Source organism: Bombyx mori, chromosome 8, assembly GCF_030269925.1.
Source record: "Bombyx mori chromosome 8, ASM3026992v2".
Classification (NCBI taxonomy): domain Eukaryota; kingdom Metazoa; phylum Arthropoda; class Insecta; order Lepidoptera; family Bombycidae; genus Bombyx; species Bombyx mori.
This window is the reverse complement of record NC_085114.1, coordinates 12,659,194-12,677,775: the sequence shown is the minus strand read 5'-3', so window position 1 is coordinate 12,677,775 and position 18,582 is coordinate 12,659,194. Positions and strand designations below refer to the sequence as shown.

At 34.2% G+C, this 18,582-nt stretch overlaps 1 protein-coding gene across 1 annotated transcript in view; it reads left to right on the top strand.

The window, feature by feature from the left end:
- Positions 1–373: 373 nt before the first annotated feature.
- The window catches only part of LOC101746524 (differentially expressed in FDCP 6), a 35,204-nt gene continuing 16,995 nt past the window's right edge, over positions 374–18,582 (top strand). Inside the window, exons 1-2 of the mRNA XM_038012434.2 lie at positions 374–581; positions 17,064–17,252. Coding sequence (XP_037868362.1) covers positions 489–581; positions 17,064–17,252 — 282 coding nt within the window. The 5' untranslated portion in view covers positions 374–488. The remainder of the gene's footprint in view (positions 582–17,063; positions 17,253–18,582) is intronic.

Below are 18,582 nucleotides of genomic sequence, written 5' to 3'. Positions count from 1 at the left end.
TGTATGGATATGTCAAAATAAAGAAAAGATGCCAACCATAAATTAATAAAAAACAAAGAAATGTCGCGAATTTCATTGAATCTTGAAGATAGGGTTGTTCCATGTAAATAGTTGCAATTTCTACGATTATCTTAGAACGATAATGGAACACTAAATAAAATTATGTAGAAACTCAAAAAATTACCAGTTTAAGACGTAAATAGGTGTTCAATAATAGAAAGTATATGACAATTGAATCATTATAGGCAACACGGAGACGCGGTGACATGTTTCAGCAGGCTGGCAATGTCTTTGGGTAGCTTTGATTGGCAGTAGAAGCATCGTCGGCACAAGCCCTAATTCGCTCAGTGACTCACTCAATAGTCGATCGCTGTTCGCTTCAGTATGGATTTCAAAAGCGGTGAGGCTACTTGTTTGTTTCGCGCGTGTTATCAATTCAAAGACGATAGTGTTTGATTTGATGTCGTTTCAATTTTAATTTGTGAAAAATGACTGCTCTTTTGAAAAATGTGACGAACTGTATATGGTATGCGTTTGATTCGTTGCAAAATAATGACGTTGTACACAAATCTAAATTAAAGGTATGTTACTTACATTAACTCACATGATAAATATCTATTTAGGAAACATAATATAATACTAAAAAAAAGACTTAACTACTTAGAATATTTAAAAAAAACTTGCACAACGTTTAAAAACTTTTTCTTCATTATTACTCTGATAATAATTCAGATTCATTGTTCATCTAATTTCATAAAAAATAATTTTCTGGACCTTACATAATAATAGTCTAGACATAGATAATCAAGCTTTTCCAGCCACTGACTCTACGCAGCTTTCCATCAAAATCAATGCACCGGACGTCTTATCCTTTAGGCCACGACGACTTCAATCACTTATCTTTGTTATCCTGTCCGACTTCTTTTATTCTCTCCCCGTAATTCCGACCTTGAGCCTACAAATGATGTGGTATGCTATGAGCCCACACAGGTCGGAACAATCATGCTTCCTATGTCCGTCGTGAATCTCTCTTCATCTTGGATTTTCCACCAAGAAGACGTGGATCTAGCGTCTCAAGATAGCTTATAGACATATACATATGTATGTACCTACATACAGACATTTCCCAGGATACCTTTCTAGTTTCAAGCTACTCCAGTTAAATATAAGTCATTGAAAATTATTTCTTAGTTAATGTAGAGAATCTAGAATATAAAAATTTTGGGCCTTAGATCAAAATATTTCGAAAAATGTTCTAGTGCTACTAGAACTAGTGTTACTAAACAAAACGACACAAACATTTTGAACCGGTAACACTGAATTTTCGTTTCACATCTCTTATGATTGCATTTCGAATTAGCGAATTTGATGTGTGACTTCAATATATACTAAATTGGGCTTATAGCATTATTGCTCTCGAGTTATTTTGAGTAAAAAAAAAAAAACAATCACGTAGGTACGTCATCATCGTCGCTAATGGAAATCAGAATTGTCATCGACACAGATAAGCCGTTATTAGTCACATCAAAGCGCTCAGGACAAACCCTGAATCCCTTCGATTCGTTACAGAAAACTTCTCTTGAACCTCTGATGTAGGTACACATTATGTACAGCATAGTATACTATAGCTTATACTATAGTATATACTATAACATAGTATACTATTATCAAGTTTTTTTTGTCAACAATCAACGGACTATTATACCTAAATAAATACCTCATCAAGTTTCTTACCTTACCTTACCTTACTGGTGGTAAGACGCCCGTATGCATAGGTACTACTAAAAGATGAAGATAAAACCTCAAAGAAGGTACGCGTACTACAATCCTGCTTTGGTTTATTTGGTAATTAATAGCAATTACTTTCATAAAGATAGTGGGGCGTTTTATGCAGCCGCAAGGGTAGGACCAAACTGCCTATATCTGCCGAAAAACAGCCATGTACGCCGATTGAACATGTTTTTTTTATTGATTAGGTGGGTGAGCCCACCTGGTATTAAGTGGTTACTGGAGCCCATAGACATCTACAACATAAATAAGCTACCGATCTTGAGATACAAGTTCTAAGGTCTTAGTTTAGTTACAACGGCTGCCTCACACAAATCGAAACGCATTACTGCTTCACAGCAGAAATAGGCAGGGCGGTGGTACCTACCCGCGCGGACTCAAGAGGTCCTACCACCAGTTGAACAGCCGTTGTACTATACAATTGAGACTTCGATCTTTACTCATCTCTCTATCTGCTCTGCTCCTTTAGCACTAACAAAAGAAAATCGTGAATTTTATCTAGGTTATAATAACAAACGTGCCTTATGCGAACTCTGCCTATAAAAAGATGAGTCACCTAATATGGGAGTGCTCGGTTCTATTAAGCTAAATTAATTAAAGCTACATTCTAGACTTATCAAACATGTTACCTGTGAACCCATTCACGTCGGGTCCGGTATGGGAGTGTCGTTACTAAACTTAATGTCGACGGAGTTTCCGTAATAGGAGTTCTGCTGCAACACATAATTTCTTTCAGAATAACATACGTAGCACTCATGTTTGTAATGTTATTTTTTTACGTAAGCATGAATTACAAATGTAAAATGATTATTAAATACATTCATATATTTTAACGAAATATTTCTTATAATAAGGTCAACCCAAGAAGATGTTTTTCTTTGTAATGTTTTTTTTTACGTAAGCGTGAATTACAAATGTAAAAGATGATTAAATACATTCAGAAATGTAATTAACGCAACATTTCTTATAATAGGTGAGCCCAAGAAGGTGTTTTTGTTTGTGATGTTTTATTTTTACGTAAGCATGAATTACAAATGTAAAAGATGATTAAATACATTCATAAATGTAATTAACGCAACATTTCTTATAATAGGTGAACCCAAGAAGATGTTATTGTTTGTAATGTTTTTTTTTACGTCAGCGTGAATTACAAATGTAAAAGATGATTAAATACATTCAGAAATGTAATTAACGCAACATTTCTTATAATAGGTGAGCCCAAGAAGGTGTTTTTGTTTGTGATGTTTTATTTTTACGTAAGCATGAATTACAAATGTAAAAGATGATTAAATACATTCATAAATGTAATTAACGCAACATTTCTTATAATAGGTGAACCCAAGAAGATGTTATTGTTTGTAATGGTTTTTTTTACGTAAGCGTGAATTACAAATGTAAAAGATGATTAAATACATTCAGAAATGTAATTAACGCAACATTTCTTATAATAGGTGAGCCCAAGAAGGTGTTTTTTTAAGATATTATCAAAATTATTATCCTTCTATAATGCTTCTACTCATATCTGTCAACAAAATATTTATACCTATTGACACCACGTATGTGCTCCACGCTTGTTCTTAACAATAAATTTATTTTCTATATTGATTTTTTTAGTTGGATTATTCTATAAAAGCGTGTTTGTTTAGTTTTTTAAACTATTATTTATTTGCAAAAAACGAACAAATTAACAATCAATATTTCAACAAATTTATTCTCTGAGCTTATTGTTACGACTCTATCGAAACCCAGTATCAATTATCTACGGTGTTTTCACAAATAATTGTTTTGTTTTTTCAAACAATCTCGATTCTCGGTACACACATCTAATTAAAAACAAGTGGAATTTACGTGAATATTTTTTCGTGATGTCAGTGATTATTTGAGCTAAGTGTCAACCATGGCGCGAATATCAGCACCCGCATTACGACATAACCTTGTCTCGAACATTTAATTACATTAAAATAACAACTACAATCTCATACAAATCAAAACTTATTATTGTTTCTCAGTAATAATAGAGAGGATATTGACTTAATAATATCTTGTAAATATTTGTGGGACTCAAATAATATTTGGAACAGAGAAAGCCCTTGTTAAAGGTTGTTATTTAAGTGCCCTTTGATCGGATAATTGCTTTTTTTTTTAAATACTTCACAACTGGTTCCTAAAAATATATTATTTATATATATTATATTATATATACCAAAAAATCACAAATACAAGCACAATTTTTTTTTTTTTTTTTTAATTTATCATTTGATTTGTACTGATAAAATAGAAACTCAAAATTACAGTTCTAGTTAGAAGAAAAAGTTCTAATCAACATTCAAAGACTTAACTGATGCTAATTGAATTAATTAGCTCCGGGCGCCCTAAAACTTCTCGTCTCGTGATAATTCAGTATGTCTGTTTGTATAGACAAAGAAACGCTTGAATCTTTGCGATGTACAATTCGAACTATATAGGCCCAATTCTTTTTATCATAAACGGATCATCGGGAAGTAGGGTTTGTTTGCACTCGAGAGATGATTCTCGCTCACTGCTTTATTTGGTGCGCTAATTCTCTCTTCCTCTTGTGAATTTACTGGTGGTAGGACCTCTTGTGAGTCCGCAGGGCTAGGTACCACCACCCTGCCTATTTCTGCCGTGAAGCAGTAATGCGTTTCGGTTTGAAGGGTGGGGCAGCCGTTGTAACTATACTTGAGACCTTCGAACTTATATCTCAAGGTGGATGGCGCATTTACGTTGTAGATGTCTATGGGCTCCAGTAACCACTTAACACCATGCGTGCTGTGATCTCGTCCATCCACATAAGCAATAAAAAATAAAAAAATAAAAAAAACTAAGCGCTTTATATTTGGTGATTGACATCCTGTTTATGTTCCTGTTTATGTACTTATCGTGCTTTTTATCATCGTAAATCATGTGGTGCGCGAGACCTCATCTCCCGAGTTATATGGTCAACTTTTACTGAAGCTTCAAATTGCTCAATCCCAACTTAGATTCAACTAAAGTCGTCGCGTCTCGTCTGCACGGTTCAATCTATAACCAATTTCTGAATTAGCTAGAAATACGACAAAAAGTATCGTTTTTCTATGTCGAAACACGGTTGCCGACAGCCGTCGTATCTTTCACGGTTCGTTTAAGGAAACACGACATTCTTTTGAAAATTACGACGAAATAACAAGTTAGGGCTGACAATAAACACAAATAATCTTATACCTTTAAACGAGCAATTCTTGTATATATATAAAACTAGCGACCCGCCCTCGCTTCGCTTCGGAAACATTAAAACACATATGAAACAAAACAAAAAAAATTTTTTTTTTTAAAAGTAGCCTATGTTCATCAGGGACAATGTCGGCTTCTAATGGAAAAAGAATTTTTCAAATCGGTCCAGTAGTTTCGGAGCCTATTCGAAACAAACAAATCTTTCCTCTTTATAATATTAGTATAGATATATATTATTATAATCTGAATCTCGGAAACGGCTCGAACGATTTTCATAAAATTTAGTATACAGGGGATTTCGGGGACGAACAATCAACGGACTATTATACCTAAATAAATACCTCATCAAGTTTCTTACCTTACCTTACCTTACTGGTGGTAAGACGCCCGTATGCATAGGTACTACTAAAAGATGAAGATAAAACCTCAAAGAAGGTACGCGTACTACAATCCTGCTTTGGTTTATTTGGTAATTAATAGCAATTACTTTCATAAAGATAGTGGGGCGTTTTATGCAGCCGCAAGGGTAGGACCAAACTGCCTATATCTGCCGAAAAACAGCCATGTACGCCGATTGAACATGTTTTTTTTATTGATTAGGTGGGTGAGCCCACCTGGTATTAAGTGGTTACTGGAGCCCATAGACATCTACAACATAAATAAGCTACCGATCTTGAGATACAAGTTCTAAGGTCTTAGTTTAGTTACAACGGCTGCCTCACACAAATCGAAACGCATTACTGCTTCACAGCAGAAATAGGCAGGGCGGTGGTACCTACCCGCGCGGACTCAAGAGGTCCTACCACCAGTTGAACAGCCGTTGTACTATACAATTGAGACTTCGATCTTTACTCATCTCTCTATCTGCTCTGCTCCTTTAGCACTAACAAAAGAAAATCGTGAATTTTATCTAGGTTATAATAACAAACGTGCCTTATGCGAACTCTGCCTATAAAAAGATGAGTCACCTAATATGGGAGTGCTCGGTTCTATTAAGCTAAATTAATTAAAGCTACATTCTAGACTTATCAAACATGTTACCTGTGAACCCATTCACGTCGGGTCCGGTATGGGAGTGTCGTTACTAAACTTAATGTCGACGGAGTTTCCGTAATAGGAGTTCTGCTGCAACACATAATTTCTTTCAGAATAACATACGTAGCACTCATGTTTGTAATGTTATTTTTTTACGTAAGCATGAATTACAAATGTAAAATGATTATTAAATTCATTCATATATTTTAACGAAATATTTCTTATAATAAGGTCAACCCAAGAAGATGTTTTTCTTTGTAATGTTTTTTTTTACGTAAGCGTGAATTACAAATGTAAAAGATGATTAAATACATTCAGAAATGTAATTAACGCAACATTTCTTATAATAGGTGAGCCCAAGAAGGTGTTTTTGTTTGTGATGTTTTATTTTTACGTAAGCATGAATTACAAATGTAAAAGATGATTAAATACATTCATAAATGTAATTAACGCAACATTTCTTATAATAGGTGAACCCAAGAAGATGTTATTGTTTGTAATGTTTTTTTTTACGTCAGCGTGAATTACAAATGTAAAAGATGATTAAATACATTCAGAAATGTAATTAACGCAACATTTCTTATAATAGGTGAGCCCAAGAAGGTGTTTTTGTTTGTGATGTTTTATTTTTACGTAAGCATGAATTACAAATGTAAAAGATGATTAAATACATTCATAAATGTAATTAACGCAACATTTCTTATAATAGGTGAACCCAAGAAGATGTTATTGTTTGTAATGGTTTTTTTTACGTAAGCGTGAATTACAAATGTAAAAGATGATTAAATACATTCAGAAATGTAATTAACGCAACATTTCTTATAATAGGTGAGCCCAAGAAGGTGTTTTTTTAAGATATTATCAAAATTATTATCCTTCTATAATGCTTCTACTCATATCTGTCAACAAAATATTTATACCTATTGACACCACGTATGTGCTCCACGCTTGTTCTTAACAATAAATTTATTTTCTATATTGATTTTTTTAGTTGGATTATTCTATAAAAGCGTGTTTGTTTAGTTTTTTAAACTATTATTTATTTGCAAAAAACGAACAAATTAACAATCAATATTTCAACAAATTTATTCTCTGAGCTTATTGTTACGACTCTATCGAAACCCAGTATCAATTATCTACGGTGTTTTCACAAATAATTGTTTTGTTTTTTCAAACAATCTCGATTCTCGGTACACACATCTAATTAAAAACAAGTGGAATTTACGTGAATATTTTTTCGTGATGTCAGTGATTATTTGAGCTAAGTGTCAACCATGGCGCGAATATCAGCACCCGCATTACGACATAACCTTGTCTCGAACATTTAATTACAATAAAATAACAACTACAATCTCATACAAATCAAAACTTATTATTGTTTCTCAGTAATAATAGAGAGGATATTGACTTAATAATATCTTGTAAATATTTGTGGGACTCAAATAATATTTGGAACAGAGAAAGCCCTTGTTAAAGGTTGTTATTTAAGTGCCCTTTGATCGGATAATTGCTTTTTTTTTTAAATACTTCACAACTGGTTCCTAAAAATATATTATTTATATATATTATATTATATATACCAAAAAATCACAAATACAAGCACAATTTTTTTTTTTTTTTTTTAATTTATCATTTGATTTGTACTGATAAAATAGAAACTCAAAATTACAGTTCTAGTTAGAAGAAAAAGTTCTAATCAACATTCAAAGACTTAACTGATGCTAATTGAATTAATTAGCTCCGGGCGCCCTAAAACTTCTCGTCTCGTGATAATTCAGTATGTCTGTTTGTATAGACAAAGAAACGCTTGAATCTTTGCGATGTACAATTCGAACTATATAGGCCCAATTCTTTTTATCATAAACGGATCATCGGGAAGTAGGGTTTGTTTGCACTCGAGAGATGATTCTCGCTCACTGCTTTATTTGGTGCGCTAATTCTCTCTTCCTCTTGTGAATTTACTGGTGGTAGGACCTCTTGTGAGTCCGCAGGGCTAGGTACCACCACCCTGCCTATTTCTGCCGTGAAGCAGTAATGCGTTTCGGTTTGAAGGGTGGGGCAGCCGTTGTAACTATACTTGAGACCTTCGAACTTATATCTCAAGGTGGATGGCGCATTTACGTTGTAGATGTCTATGGGCTCCAGTAACCACTTAACACCATGCGTGCTGTGATCTCGTCCATCCACATAAGCAATAAAAAATAAAAAAATAAAAAAAACTAAGCGCTTTATATTTGGTGATTGACATCCTGTTTATGTTCCTGTTTATGTACTTATCGTGCTTTTTATCATCGTAAATCATGTGGTGCGCGAGACCTCATCTCCCGAGTTATATGGTCAACTTTTACTGAAGCTTCAAATTGCTCAATCCCAACTTAGATTCAACTAAAGTCGTCGCGTCTCGTCTGCACGGTTCAATCTATAACCAATTTCTGAATTAGCTAGAAATACGACAAAAAGTATCGTTTTTCTATGTCGAAACACGGTTGCCGACAGCCGTCGTATCTTTCACGGTTCGTTTAAGGAAACACGACATTCTTTTGAAAATTACGACGAAATAACAAGTTAGGGCTGACAATAAAAACAAATAATCTTATACCTTTAAACGAGCAATTCTTGTATATATATAAAACTAGCGACCCGCCCTCGCTTCGCTTCGGAAACATTAAAACACATATGAAACAAAACAAAAAAAATTTTTTTTTTTAAAAGTAGCCTATGTTCATCAGGGACAATGTCGGCTTCTAATGGAAAAAGAATTTTTCAAATCGGTCCAGTAGTTTCGGAGCCTATTCGAAACAAACAAATCTTTCCTCTTTATAATATTAGTATAGATATATATTATTATAATCTGAATCTCGGAAACGGCTCGAACGATTTTCATAAAATTTAGTATACAGGGGATTTCGGGGACGATAAATCGATCTAGCTACGATTTATTTTCAGAAAATGTTGTTTTATTCGTGTTTTCAATAATCAACTTTATCGATAATCAACTTTATGACTTTTCCCGACATCTATTGGCGATTAATAATAATACTATTTTTACTGCTTTAAAGACACAACAAGATGGCGTTATAAAAATAAAATAAAAAGTCGAGCAAAGCTCGGTCATCATCTAGTGTTATTAATTAATACGACAGCGAAACTACACAGAGTTCGATTGATTTTAATTTAGGAATATTTTATAGGAATATTCAAATACGAAACTGTGCTGTTGTACTAAGTGGTGTACTAGAATATTACCACCTCATCTCTATACGCGTGTCTAGAAAAATGCGACTAAATGATTCATTAATGGTCAACAGTGTTATCGGAGTAGTATATCAGATAACATATTTCGATCACCGACCCGCATCTACTACTGTTAGGGTGCTATTTAACCCACACGCCGATGATTTAGCGACCAATTCATGTCCTTGTAATTATTTTTTTTGTTAACACAAAGGGTATTTATTCATTTTTATTTGTGTAGTTTAATTATTAGTAAACGTTTTACACATTCGTTGTATGTAATACAACCTAACAAAAAAAAGAAATATTGTAAATTTGTTTTTTGGTATTATATTTGGTACTATTTGGACCAGTGTTTGGACCCCTTTGCGTATTGAAATACATATTATTTTAAATTATTTTATGGCCTGGTAACGAGACCTTTGAGCCGAGTCTTATAATTTTTTTACTTAAGTATGTTATGTTTTGTGAAAAATGATATGAAACGAAATAAGACGAAGTTGATTCATTTGACAACCTATGACTTTTCCGTGGACTTTTTGGAACTCAAGGAGCTACGTCTAAGGGATTTGTTTAATATTCCCACGTTTGTGCCCTTTCACAGATGCTAAAGACTTATTAAACCAGCGTCATTGCACATTTAAACCTGATAAAGCACAACATTAATATCATAAATCAGCTCACACAACTTCGCCCATCGCGTTTCCACCAAAAAACCCTTAATCTTTTTCTAAAAATTGAGAGTAAAATGTGATAACGTGCAGATTGATATAAAATCTTATTGTTAAGTTCTCCCGTGCCTCTTCTAAGACATAAGTTACTAAGAAAACTGTAAAATAATAAACGTCTGAAATATGTAAAATAATATAAATAGAATAAAACATGCGAGATTAAATTGTAAAGGATTGTTTAAATAAGCGATAGCGCGACTCGTTAAATGTTGTATTATTATTGCATTACATAATCATCGTGTAATACAAATACAGTTTATTTCAATAACTTTTACAACCACGATAGTAACAACAGCTTCACGATGCAACTATGTATTTTGTTTTGTAATGTAATGTAAAGCAATATATTTTTTTAAATATCTGCTCATTTTTTTTATATTATCTGTGCGACTCGTAACTTCGCGGGATTCTCCAAAAAGTCCACTAAAAAAAATTTTTGAATGACCACCATTTTACTGAGATTATATTTCATCCCATATCATCTCATCTCATTTCATTTAATTTCATCCCAGTTGATTAATGTCTCAAATTAATCATCTTCATTTCATTTCACTCCATAATATCATTTTTCATAAAAATATGAATATAAATTAAAATAAGACATGACTTAAAGGTATTAGTTACCAGGTCATAAAATCTCTTAAAAAAATTACCTGTGCATTTTCAATTTTCTCACTCACAGCTTTGGCGCTAATTTTGTTTTTTGTTATTTTCAAATGCTTTATCTAATTATTATTGTCGGACTAAAAATATATAACATCGCTTCCACAAAGCGACTTATTATTTGTTTTATCACGGTTGTCAATTGAATGCGATTAAGAGCATTTACTTCTGATTTCTAGAATTGGTCTCTAGGAATCGACCATGTTTGATATCTTGCATTCGATTGTGGAAACATTGAATTGTTTTTTGTATTAGCTAACGTACCTACCGATGAAGCGTTTACAGGAGACAATACACTGTGAACGCTGTTACCCACCATGAGTTCGAAGTCACCCTTCAAACTGGAGCTTCTGCTTCGCGGTAAAAGACAGAACAGTGTTATCCACTCATGCGGGCTCGCATTAGGCCTTATCTACAGTGTGTTTAGTGCGAGTTCTTTAACTTTGCGCTAGCAGCAAACGAAGGGAAGCTGTTGTAAATTATAAATATTGTAAACGTATGTATATTGTGAGTAAAATTATTTCCTTACGTTATAAGTTAGATTAGTTTTCGTTATGGTGTTGTTTTGTCATATAGTTATTGTTGTTTTTTTCCTACTTATGTTGATAGCCTTTCTTGTTTCGGTTTCCTCAATACTGAGGGTCGTGACCACCTCCTCGCAACAAGAGTTCATTACGGACCATTCCACGCCATTTGCCTCTATCTGCCGCCGAGCGTAGAGCATCATGAACTGTGGTGTCGAGGGTAGCCTAGTGAGGCTATTTCAGCTTCTCCTTGACGTGTAGGTGAGCTCACGGGTTTCAAACCGGAGTGTTGCTAACACTGGCCCTAGCAAGAGCAGTGCTTAATCTACCACCGGATCAGACGAGAAACTCAGTGGGCTAAATAGTTGTAAGGACCATTGTGTACAAACTCAGCACATTTGTCTGGCGTAGTCGTGCGCACATGGTTTATGTTGTAAGCCAGTTTTCTGTTTTTACTTATTGTTATTTTTTGTGTATCTCTTTAGCTTGTCATGTGTACTGTGTGCCTAATAAATAAAATAAATAAATAAATGTTCCAACTCCATGCAAATTTGATTTAATGTTTCCGCGATGGAGAAGTTAAAAAACTCGCATTGAACACACAGAATATACGCGTAATTAACTTGGCCGGTTTGTATTTCGCTAAGCGATGTTATTGTCGTTTCGTGAGCACGCGTGTACTTATTTCCTTACAAAAATGGCTACTTGATTACTGGATTTTAGTTGGAGTTCAATAGTTTGAAACAGAGGTTTGAAATGAGTACACCCACAGCGTCCCTGTGTGAGTTAGATTAATATTTGAACCCTCTAGGAGGCGCTGTAATCTAATTCTAGACTTTTTGTACACGTACCATTGAGGACATTCACAATAGGCCCCGGTAGGTGGGACTGCGATTACATTAAAGTTTTTGTTTCTTTTTTCAAATCTAAGCGTTTGCCAGATTTGGTGGCTAGCTATAAAATGTTTTTGTTTAAAAAAAAACTCACGAAGCAAAAAAACCCGTGTAAAAACAATAATTTATATGTCAATAAGGAAATGTTATTCAAAAAGATTCAGTTACTGTTTCCTCATGGTAGGTCATGTATTATAGAGATTCCTTTAACATTCCTGTATATATAAAAGCAACGGAATATCTTGGAAGTTATCCTTAAACACTAAACTAGTGAGAAACTAGCAATTTGTTGTCTATACTGGTTGCTGTTGGCTCTACTGGTTCGTCAGCTCTAGCGGTTCGTAAATCGTCAGCTATGGCAAAAACATTTCCAAAGTCCCAAGAACGAGTGTACCAAATTTCAAGTCAACCGGATAACCCATATGCGAACAAACAGACCTTCAAACATTACCTCAAACGTACATGAATTTTTATTTGTAAATCAAAGATTCCCTGAAGCCACTACGAATGTTGATCCAATTTTGCTATAAATTAAAATATCCAAATTAAATTCTAAAAATAGTCTGCTTTTGTTATTCATCCAATCACGAAATTCTACGCCTTAAAAATTTAGGCCTTTTAACTTGACAGGTGTCAAATAGCAAAGAAATTTGTACATGGTGACAGTAATAGCGAAGTTGTAAAGTTTGTGTTATGTTTGGATAAACTCCAGTATCCACTTAACACGCAATGGGCAGTAATATTTGGGCATGCGATAGAAAAACAGACCTACTCTCTCTTAGAATCTAGTCAAGTAATACAAATTACTAATGGCACTTGTAATTTCAATTATCTTGTTTTCTTCACTAAAAATCTATTTTGTTTTTACATCCAAATATTTGAAATCGAACACAAAAACGCATTCTTTATTCACTATCATTCCAAATTTCTAAGTGATTCCGCGCCATTACTGCAGGTTACAAAAGAATTTTTTTTTTTTTAAAACTAAAAAACGCACCTTATATAATGTTCAACTAAAAAATAGAAAATAAATTTTAATAACTTTGAATTGCAAATAGTGTAAAAAAATATATATTTTATAGTAAAAAAACCGTGGGGTGTTTTTTTTATTATTGAAACCTACGATTGAAATAATAATTCTTCTACTCATACCTGTCAGGAAAATATTTATATATTATATAACTAATAACATCATGCTATATAAAGCGTGTTTTTTAGTTTTTTAAACTATTATTTATTTTTAATTTTGTAGTTGAATTTCAATTTTTTAAATATTTTTTTTAAATATTGAATTGTCATCGGTCCTCGATAAATCTACAAGGTTTTAATGAAATCTGGCCGTTTAAAGTGGGTCAAAATCGCGTCTAAAGGAGTCAGTTACAAACATACAAACATACATACAAGTGAAGCTAATATAAAGCGTGTAATAAAAACAAACTATAAACAGTTGCGCTAATAAAATACATAAAATGAACATTTGAATTTCAGTTTAATCATCAAAACAAATAAGAACAACAAACCATTTATCCAACAAAAGTCTTTACGGGTTTTTAAATACATTTTTATCTTTTCTAGTAATGAGAAACACATTGTCAAGACATTAGTTACATATTTGGTTATGACGTCATTATGACATCAGGATGAAGTGTATCCGGCGTTTGATGATTACAATATATACACACATGTCACTAACCACCTACATTTTAACTGATTAGCATAGACCAAACAGATAATCTTACGGTATACTTGTGCTTAGCTCTTTTAATGACTTGCTCGATGTCAATTTATAGAAGAAAACGTCTAATGTTTCAGTGGGGAGTGGCGGTATGGGAATCCAATGTCAACTAAAACCCTCTTTCAGATATATAAACCTAGGTCAGATTCATTCCAGACGATACCAGAATGTAAGGTAGTGAGGTGATGGCACCGATTAATCTGACGTTTTGTCATGGGCATTGCATTGTTTTACTTTTTCCAAATAAATAAATTAAATGTTACGATTGAAAAAAAATTTAATATGTCAATCATGCTTTTCCACATAACCATTCCACATAACATAGTGCTGTAGAAAATATAATTGAATGTCTGTAAAGTCGGCTTACGGACGATAGTTTTATGTGATAACGTCAATAGTAGAACTATTCGAACTGCTAGCTCTGATGTCACGTGAGAAGAGAGATAATTGTGTCACAACACAAGCCAACGCTTGGGCCGGTCGTGCCTCTCTATCGCCTTCTTGCTTGCACGCTCAGGCTCAGGCGGAACGTGACACTTTTTCGTGCGTGCAGCCGGTGTTTATCGATTTATAAAAGGTTATTACGTCAAAAAGCATTACAGTATACGAAATACACAAATATTTGCATTCTCACTGCCGACTCATATTAAGTTGTTTTTGTAAAAAAAATACGAGCATCACACAAATCGTATGCAAAAAGATGCGCATGCATTTTAATATTAGCATATTTAACAAGAAACATTTTCATTGCAAGGATGCATGCGTCGAACGAGAATCGCATTTCAATACGACTAGCTTTATTGTTTAGATTGAATGAACGTCATATGATTCAGCTGTGTTATCGGTCAACAAACCCATAATGAAACTATGGGACAATAGGCGGCAACTTGTCTTCGCGCCAAATAGTTCAGTATCTGAATACAATCAAGACTATGTTTCAAGTTTCCGTAATGAATTGGCACACCTGATATCCGTCCATTCATCTCGAAGGACTCATCCAAAGTTTTCAAAGCATTACTTGTTCATTTGTCTAATTTATGAGTGAAATTAAGGACGTTGTTGACAATGATGCACTTTACCGATATTAATGAAGCAACAATCGAAATAAACGCGCTCAAAAATCATATTGTACTAATGCTTTTTGCGCGGTACGTAATGTATGACGAATAAAACAGATGACTCGCGAGGTCAATGATCTTCCTTCCGCCTTGGCCAGCTGTCTTCGCTTGGGATTACGGGCTCACGAATTATGAACTAGCTAATGCGACAAGTAATTAAACTTAGCTCCACAAATGCCTAAGTGGTCTATTGGTTGTGGAGTGTAGCAAACGTGGGTATGTAACCACCCTCCTGCCTATTTTCGGGTTCGAAGGATTGGACAGCCGTTATACAACTGTAACTTCGATCTCATATCTCAAGGCGAATGGCGTTGTGATATAACAAAAATTTAATTCACACATTTGTGCTATAATTTGTAGAGAAAATGAAATATGTATACCGTATATTTAGAGGCAGCGCGTTTTTCAAAAACAATTGTCATGTACTCCGTGGATTTAAAAAAAATCATTAGAACAATTAAGTATGAATAAAAATAGGTTTATAAGTAGTTTTTGAACGGTAGGCAGCGGCTTGGCATCGCTCCTGACATAGCTAACGTCCATGTCTGACGGTCACCACTCACCATCTGGTGAACCGTAGGCAGGTCTGCATACCAGGGCAATAAAAAAAAAATAGACAACAAGAATAGTAATATTCATGATGAATTCATTATTGTATTTTGTTCGGTTTTTCGCGAATCGTAGTCAAATAGTGTCGAACGATGAGATTGAAATAAAAAAAAGCATACTAATTCTGATGACGAAAATGGTTAGCTATTACCTAACATCCGGGGTCCTCTTATCGTGAAGAGGAAAACCCTTGTCAAATAAACGGCCAGACTTCGAGATACTATTGGTTAGCTCTGTGTGAAGTGAAACGTTGAAGATTAGAAATAATTTTATAAAAAAATATGGTAGCTAGCATAATGTTTAAATATCAACGAATAACACCTTAGTCGTCCGTTACCATGAATAATAATGACAACAAAAAAACACAAGATTAAATCGTCGAAATAATTTAAATTAATATCAACTATTTTAAAAAAATATTACAATTAATAAAACCTATATTTAACTATGGTACAGAAAACACGTGAAAAAACCGTTTTTTTATTTCTACATTAATCTTAAGTGACGCGTATTGAAACCAGAGTACTGTGAGCGAATTCTTTGTAATCGATATTATTTACGAAGAGTTGATAAAAAGTATATTACGTATGCTAAGAACAAAAAAAAGCAGGCAACGAAAATCGTATGATATTCAAAAAGTTATTCGAATATCTTGTAGCCGTGACTTGAACTGGCTGCTAAACCCACGAAGGCAAGGTTCCATTATGACTCACACGAGGTCTTACTTTATAAGTGCCATAATGACCGCGTTTGTTTGTTTGTCGGCTGGCAAATCGATGACCTTACACCCACAGATGTCTGAATTGTGTTGGGTAATTGTTTAGCTGAGAGACGTTTGCACTTTTACGTAATTATAATCGCGATTCGACACAAGTGATTCTCGAGTACTGCTGCGTCATGCATACTTGACTTTTTGTTAAAAAATCGTATTCATTGGATGAAATAGGTGACATTAGAGACACGGCTTGCATATGCTTATAAACAATTCCTAAAATATTCAAAACATAGTCCTAATCTTACCATCAATTTATAGCACGATTTTCTAGAGTCAATTTTCTTTAATAATTTATATCAGAGCCTATAACTATTAATTATGTACAAATAAATATATGAATGTATTTTTGACGTAAATTTTGATGCGTAGAGAGAAGATGCATGTGAGTGACTAGGAGATATATGGAAATGGTAGTGCAAGGTAGAGGGCGAGGAGGTCGACTGAAGAAGACATAGATGGAATGTGTGAATGACGATATGAGAGGAGTGAGGGTTGAGATGACGGCTGATAGAAGAGAATGTAAGATAAAAACTAGCTGTGCCAATCCGACCTAGTGGGATAAGATAAAGAAAAAGAGAGAAGATTTTTGACGTATTCATTATTGATTTAATACTTTACATATACAGCATTATGAACAAACAGTCAGTTGAGACGTGAAAGTAGGTTAAGTGAAAACTTTCGTGTTTCATTAGCAAGTGTTTGCAAATTCCATTTTTTTTTCCTTCAGGTACTAACCGCAAACATAGGCACCCTACTTGACCTGTACGGCGTGGAAAAAGGTCTGGACCACTTCAGGTCATCCCAGGAGTTGACATTCGACGAGTTCAAATACTATCTCCAGCACGAAGTCTTCAGTTCCCTGCCGAAGACGGTAACTCTGCCTATCATCAGGGAATATGAGAAGAAAATAAGCGAGGTAACTCTATGAATTCGATTTAATACCATTTTAATTTTAATTTTAATTTACCATTAATAATTTAATAATTTACTTTACCATTTTAATTGCACCTATTTTGAATTGCAATCCAGATTGTTATATTAAATATTTAAACTTATAATTTCTATGGTCTTAATTGGTTTTGTGCATAAATAAAGGAAAAACAAAATTGTCCACTCTGTCAAATAATTGATTATAAACCTACAACAAATGATTTCCACCGCAAGGACATGCGTAATAACGTGTTAATCAAATATAATTCGCAAAATTAAAGTAATTTGTGTAATTAATGACACTATTCCTGTACATTTAAAAGCTATGTTACCTTTTGGAGTATAGTATTTGACCCTGAAAAGCAATTCATTGCTTGAAAGATAATTTGCCCTACGTATTATTGCCACTGTTTCGGCGCTAAACCCAGCAGGTGGGTACTGTTTTGCTTAGCAAATATCCATCTGACGCGCCATGGATGTCCGCCATTATAAAAGTACCATAAAACGCATACAATTTATTGAATGGTGTTTTTAATACTAGCGCGTTAGAAGTAAATCCAGAAAAATATTACCTTTCTCCGTTCGAGGGAGATTTTCTATACCCTTCGTAATTAGAAACAAGCTTACTCCGTGGACATTGTCCGATCCAAAAAACAATAGATTTCCTTTTGTACGTTTGTTTGATCTAGCTACTTTTCTATTTCTCTTTCCCTGAAAATCGTTATTTGTTAATACAATCGACATTTAATTATCTAAATCTTAGTTTGTGAAAAACACATACAAATATATGAACTCAAATATAGATTATTTTCAAGGAAGAACGTTATGTTTTTATTCTTTATTTATTGCCCTTGTAGGCAGACGAGCATACGGCCCACCTGATGGTGAATGGTTACCGTCGCCCATGGACTTCAGCAATGCCAGGGGCAGAGCCAAGCCGCTGCCTACCGCTTGTATTCCACATTATCAGAATGAAAGAACAACAAACGACTCGCATTCCTACCGTTCCACTATGATAACACACCGTATTAATGTCCATAATCAATGGTTTTTATTCAGCTGCCGTAAGTAGGGCACGATAACGAAGTGTGTACACAAAACGAATTGGAGTAGGCTGTGTGCACACTACACGAATTACAACTTTTTTTATTATTAGACAAATGGGTGGACGAGCTCACGGCCCACCTGGTGCTAAGTGATTACCGGAGCCCATAAACATCCACAACGTAAATGCCGCCACCCACCTTGAGATATGAGTTCTAAGGTCTCGGTTTAGTTACAACGGCTGCCCCCCCCCTTCAAACCGAAACGCATTA